Source organism: Gekko japonicus, unplaced genomic scaffold (genome assembly GCF_001447785.1).
Source record: "Gekko japonicus isolate JY-2015 unplaced genomic scaffold, Gekko_japonicus_V1.1 scaffold1406, whole genome shotgun sequence".
In the NCBI taxonomy this organism is placed as follows: domain Eukaryota; kingdom Metazoa; phylum Chordata; class Lepidosauria; order Squamata; family Gekkonidae; genus Gekko; species Gekko japonicus.
Genome location: NW_015160254.1, coordinates 30,370 through 35,955, shown reverse-complemented (window position 1 = coordinate 35,955; position 5,586 = coordinate 30,370). Strand labels below are relative to the sequence as shown.

Sequence of the window (5,586 nt, the reverse complement as noted above, 5' to 3'; positions counted from 1 at the left end):
CCTCCTCCTCCTCCTTCTCCTCCTCCTTCTCCTCCTCCTTCTTCTCCTTCTCCTCCTCCTTCTCCTTCTTCTTCTCTCTATGAAGTATGGGGAAATTTTGTGGTCTGCTCACCGAATTGGGTGTACTCAGGGCAGTGCTTCCTCTAAGCACTCAGAGCGCCTCAATTTTAACTTTAAAAAAAAAAGAGGCAAGTTTTATCCTTTATGGCTGTGAAGACATTTGAAAACTAGTAGCTTAATGCCTGCTGAAATCTCAGAAACTGGAAGGGCGGTTTGAGGAAGACTTCGAGAGGTTTGAGGGGCTTTGGAGATGACTAGGGTAAATTATGAAAATACCATAGTGCAGCAATTTGTTTGATTTGCATAACGGAAAGTCATAGAATCCAGCTTTCCTCGGCACAGTTTTAGTTTATTTTAGTCAGAATATGCATAGCCCTAGGTATACCCTTTAAGCTAAGAACCCCCCAAATCCAGCACTGTGTGCTAATGATATAAATATGATTTTGTATAACTACACACAATTTTAATTATATTATTTGGGTCATGGCAAAGGTTAGGATCTGTGGGGAGGGAGAAGTCGACCACAGAAGCCCATGTCTTGAAATGTAATTCTGGAATATTTCTTCTGGCCCTTGCTGATCACCCAGATGTTGAACATCTGGCTCCAAAGAGAAGGCAGATTTCCCTTATTTGTCATGTACTCTGAAGTAGTTCTCTATCTGCCCCACATCACAGCACAGTTCTCTATCTGCCCCACATCAGGTTGCCAACTTCTAGGTGGGGTCTGGAGACCTCCCACTTTTACAACTGAACTCCAGGCAACAGAGATCAGTTCCCCTGGAGAAAACAGCTATTTTGGAGGGTGAGCTCCCCTGCCTAAAGCCAGCAGTCTCCAGGCTCCCCAAATCTCCAGATATTTCCCAACCCAGGGACGGCAACCCTTGCCCCACACCTGCCCCTTCCCAAGGTGATTCCAGATCAGCCCTGCTCTGAGTTGCCTGTAGCTTGGCTGGGGCTCAGACTCTCGCCCTTAAAGATGCAAGAGGATCGGTGCTTGTAGGATTCAGTTCTTGGAGCACCTTGAGGATTCCATGTCTTCCTGTCTTGCGTTTCAGCCTCCAGCATCACCACCTTCACTGGAGAGCCAAACATCTGCCCACGCTGCTCTAAGAAAGTTTATTTTGGTGAGTATGCCACAGGTGCCTTTTGCCCCATAGATGCAGTAAGATCTTGTGGCCCCGTGGGGCCAGCAGTGGCGGGCCCCATGACCAGAGACAGTGATGGTTGGTGTAGATGCTTTTGCATATTTTGAAAGGACATACACCATTCCTAATTTTCCACCGGAAAGGGTGTAAATGTAAAATTTCCGGAAATTTTGAAGCTTGGAAAAAACCCCAGTTTTTTTCTGGGGAAAAACCGGAAATTTTCGGAAAAATTGAAAAAAATGCTACACTAGCACTTTTTTTTTCTTTTCCAGATTGAAAGTCATTCTGTTACTTTAGGAACATAAAATATGACTATGGACATTTTTACTTGGCATGAAATTATCACAACTAGCCTATTAAAAATATAGTGTATCCAAACAGTTATTACAAACAGAATACCCACCCACATGCAAAAACAAAACGGAAACCTTTTTCTTTTCTTGTGACAATAGCACCTCCTAAAGGAAGAAATGCATCTTGTTCTTGCATTGGAGAGTTCAGTTTGTAACCTAGGACTTGCTTGTCCTCAGTGCACAGAAATTAGATCAATCTGATAACATCAATCTGATAACATACATATTTTTTAGAAATGATTTGGAAAATATTTGAACACCTTGTCTTAAAATATTTTATTCATCATGTTAAAATAAAACATTCCATAATCAATTTCTTTTCTTTGTTCAATTTTTCCAATTTTTCGGAAAAAAACGGGGGGAAAACGGTTTCCCCCCGAATTTTCCCGGGTTTTTTCCAGGCCTTCACATCTCTAGGTGTAAGTATGGGCTTGCTAGTGCGAGGATGAGGAGGAGAAAGAGAGAGTGGCCTTCTGAAGCTGCCATCCCTGCTAAGGGTGACTGGTTCTGGTTCTGCCAGAACAGGGAATTGTCTGGTGGCATGAGTTCTGTGTGGCTTGTAGCTCCTGAAGGCTTCTGATAGATCTAGTAGATAGGTCTAGTAGCTTGCTTTCTAGCCATCAAGAAGGGTGGTGGTGGTCAGGCCCTGACCTGGATAGCCCGGGCCAGCCCGACCTCATCAGATCTCGGAAACTAAGCAGGGCCGACCCTGGCAAACACTTAGAAGGGAGACCTCCAAAGAATACCAGGGCCAAGAGGCAGGTTATCAAGCCACTTCTCCATGCCCCAGTAGGAGTCGCCAGAGGTTGCCACGTCCTCCAGGCACGGGCACGCATACACATGCATGCACACATACACACATACACACAAATGCAAAAAACACACACAACCAAATAAAAATAAAGAAGGGGGGGGGTCAGATGCTATTTGCAGATTCCCTTTCCATTTAGCTTCTACAGAACTTGTATGTAGAGGATGATACACAACCAAAATAACCAAAATTCTTCGACAGAAGCTAATGTCTGTGTGCAGCATAAATTATGCACATCAAGGAGACTTGCAGATAGGTTGTTCGGCTGGATTTATCCTCCATTTGACCCTTGGAAGTCCTCCTGAGTCTCCTTCGTGCCTCAGCAATGCAGATTCCCCCCCCCCCCGGCATCCATAAAGGGTAGAAACATTTTTTTTTAAAGCTGTAATTTTCAGGAAGTTGAACTGTGTCCAGTATGGCTTCTGTGGAAGGCCTGCAGGCCCTTCCGTGGCTTCAGAAACCCACGCCGTTGTTATCTGCCAGACCCCTGGCATATACTTGAGCCTTTTGCTGCTCTCCTGACACCAAATGCAGTGATGGGGACCTTTGGGTTAGTTAGGCATCCTCAGGGCTCCCTCAAAAGCGAGCTGAATTTACATGCACCTTCTTGTCTGTTCTAGCTGAGAAGGTGACTTCATTGGGCAAGGACTGGCACCGCCCCTGCTTACGGTGCGAGCGCTGCGGGAAGACTCTGACACCCGGAGGCCATGCTGAGGTAAAGCATCAAGGACTTGGATGTACACACATCATTTGTTCCATCAGAAGAGGCAAATCGGGACTTGGAAGTGTAGCGAATACTGGCGATAGTGAAATTGTGCAAAGTAACTTTTCTCAGTCACTTTTGTGTGATACAGATTGCTGGCTATTGGATGATCCGTTAATTTACCCTAATCTTTGTTCAGCTTCAGAGGACGGCGGAAGACAGGAAGGCCTGGCGGGATTTGGTCCATGTGGTCACGAAGAGTCGGACTCGACTGTGCGACTGAACAACAAAACCCCTATCCACAGAATTATTGTTAGGAATGACCATGGGGCGGAAACATCCTTACATATAGCAGGACGAGACAAATGGCTAAGCAAGTTAAATTCGAGCGCGCGCGCGCGGGATTTCTCCCGGCGGGAGGATACATGATAAGCGGGAGAGTCGCAGTGCCTCACGAGAGCCAAAAGATTCACACCAGCAGTGGAGCGCAAGCCTGCCGTCCTTCACAAGGCCAGACAGATAACGCCGTCTGGCAGTACTGGCTCTCATGGTCTCCCTAGCATTGTTTACAGCAAGCGGCCGAGCAGTGAGCAAGCCAGGATCAGAGAAGGGAACAAGCAAAACATGGCAGCTAGCTGACACTCACAGTTTCTTAGTCTCCAGCTCTTAGCTCAGGAAGGATGTCTCCAGAGCAAACTGATTTATACAGTAGCCAAATCACCTGCTCACAACTTTAATGCCAGTAGCTCACAAAGTAGAATTGTTGCTCACAGGACTCCATAGTTTAGAGGGAGTATTGGTCAGGACTAATCTTATTTGATTGAGAAGGGGATTATATATTTTTTTTATTTGCTGAAGATGCACTGAGTATTCAGTGCTATTGACTGATCCTTTCATCTGCAGGAATGTAAAACCAACCTTCCTTCCTTCCTTCCTTCCTTCCTTCCTTCCTTCCTTCCTTCCTTCCTTCTTTCCTTCCCAAATTTCTGTGTCTTAAATGGCATTTTCCAGGATACAACGTATCCTTGCCCTCTCAATTCTCCCTCACACACACACATCCTCCAGTCACAAGCTCTGCCACTCTTTTCCAGAAGGAAACAAGACCAAGAGTCATTCTGGGATAAAGAATCCTCTTTCTGAGCACTAATGTTGACGGGAAGGGAAAATTCTCCTTGGAAGAGGTGCACAAAACCGGACAGTGGGCGCCTGTCCCCATACCCTCCTGTCCAGAGTGACTCCACAGAAATCTATTGGTTTTGACTACACTCAAAACAATATTATGTTATTATACACAGCCACAAGATTTTGTCTTACTAAAAACATTTGATGTTAGTACGAAATGTCATTACAACTTGTTAGTGAAGGGCGGGGTATAAATCCAATCTCCTCCTCCTCCTCCTCCTCCTCTTCTTCTTCTGTCTTGCCTCACGTGTGCCCTCAGAGTTAAGGGGATTTGCACATGTCCCCGTTGAGGAATTTTACCCTCTCAGTGGGCTCTTCTGCATTCTTATTTTCCTTGCTTGTGTATCCCTGTTGCTTTGTGGTTTTTTCTCTTTTCTGAATGTGTTTCACTTCCTCTAGTGGTTGATTCAGAATTACGTCGCTGTATGTCCGGCATATTTCCCTGCAGGTTTAAAGTGCAGGGGAATATACTAGACGTGCAGTGATGTAATATCGAATTGACCACTAGAGGGAGCAAAACACATGCAGAAAAGACCCCCCCCCCCCAAAGCAATCGGGACACACAAGCCGTGGAAACGAGAATGTGGAAGAGCCCGATCTAATGGATGCCTCAAGGGTCAGGTGCTGTGCTAGAGGCAACCTGACTACCTTGTACCTGTGTATCTGTATGACTAGGGAGCCTTTTCCTGATACTAGGTGCATGTCTAGATACAAGTTCATTATGGGGAGGGAGAAGTTTTCACTCCAGAACAGGACCGCTAGTACAAGAATACTTCCTAGGGGTGGGCGGCTTTCATCTGATGTACTTTTCTCCCATTGTTGCCCCTCCAGCATGATGGACAGCCTTATTGCCACAAACCTTGCTATGGGATTCTCTTTGGACCAAAGGGTGAGTATAATGTAGGGAGAGGAGGGGTTTCCGGGAAAGGGGTGGGTAGAAGAGCAGGGCTGCAGCCCATGCAGAGGACGTTGCTGGGGGTGGTGGAGGAAATCAGCTGCTATTTAAAGGGCACACTGGAAGTATCACTCTCCTTTCACTATACGTTGCTACTGTTTATTTATTTATTTATTTAGGCATGTTTACCCCGCCCTCCCCGCGAACGGGCTCAGGGCGGCTTACAAGGGGCATGAGCCCATGCGTAAAACCAGATAAAACAAGAAATCATGAATAATAATAACAATGACAATAATAAAGTGCTTTCTGTAAACAAGATGGTCTTTGAGTGGTTTTGGTGGCATCAGTCATTTCCTTAAATCCTCCCCTTCGGGTGATATTGTGCAGTAGATAGTTCAAGCCAATCCCACAGTGTCAGTGCCATACAATTCATGGCG

General features: G+C 45.8%; 1 protein-coding gene across 1 annotated transcript in view; it reads left to right on the top strand.

Annotated features, from left to right (window-relative positions):
- Positions 1-5,154, top strand: part of CRIP2 (cysteine-rich protein 2) — a gene marked incomplete at its 3' end in the record, with an annotated part of 58,154 nt that extends 53,000 nt beyond the window's left edge. Inside the window, exons 5-7 of the mRNA XM_015414354.1 lie at positions 1,116-1,184; positions 2,990-3,084; positions 5,086-5,154. Of these exons, the coding sequence (XP_015269840.1) occupies positions 1,116-1,184; positions 2,990-3,084; positions 5,086-5,154 (233 nt within the window). The remainder of the gene's footprint in view (positions 1-1,115; positions 1,185-2,989; positions 3,085-5,085) is intronic.
- Positions 5,155-5,586: the final 432 nt, after the last annotated feature.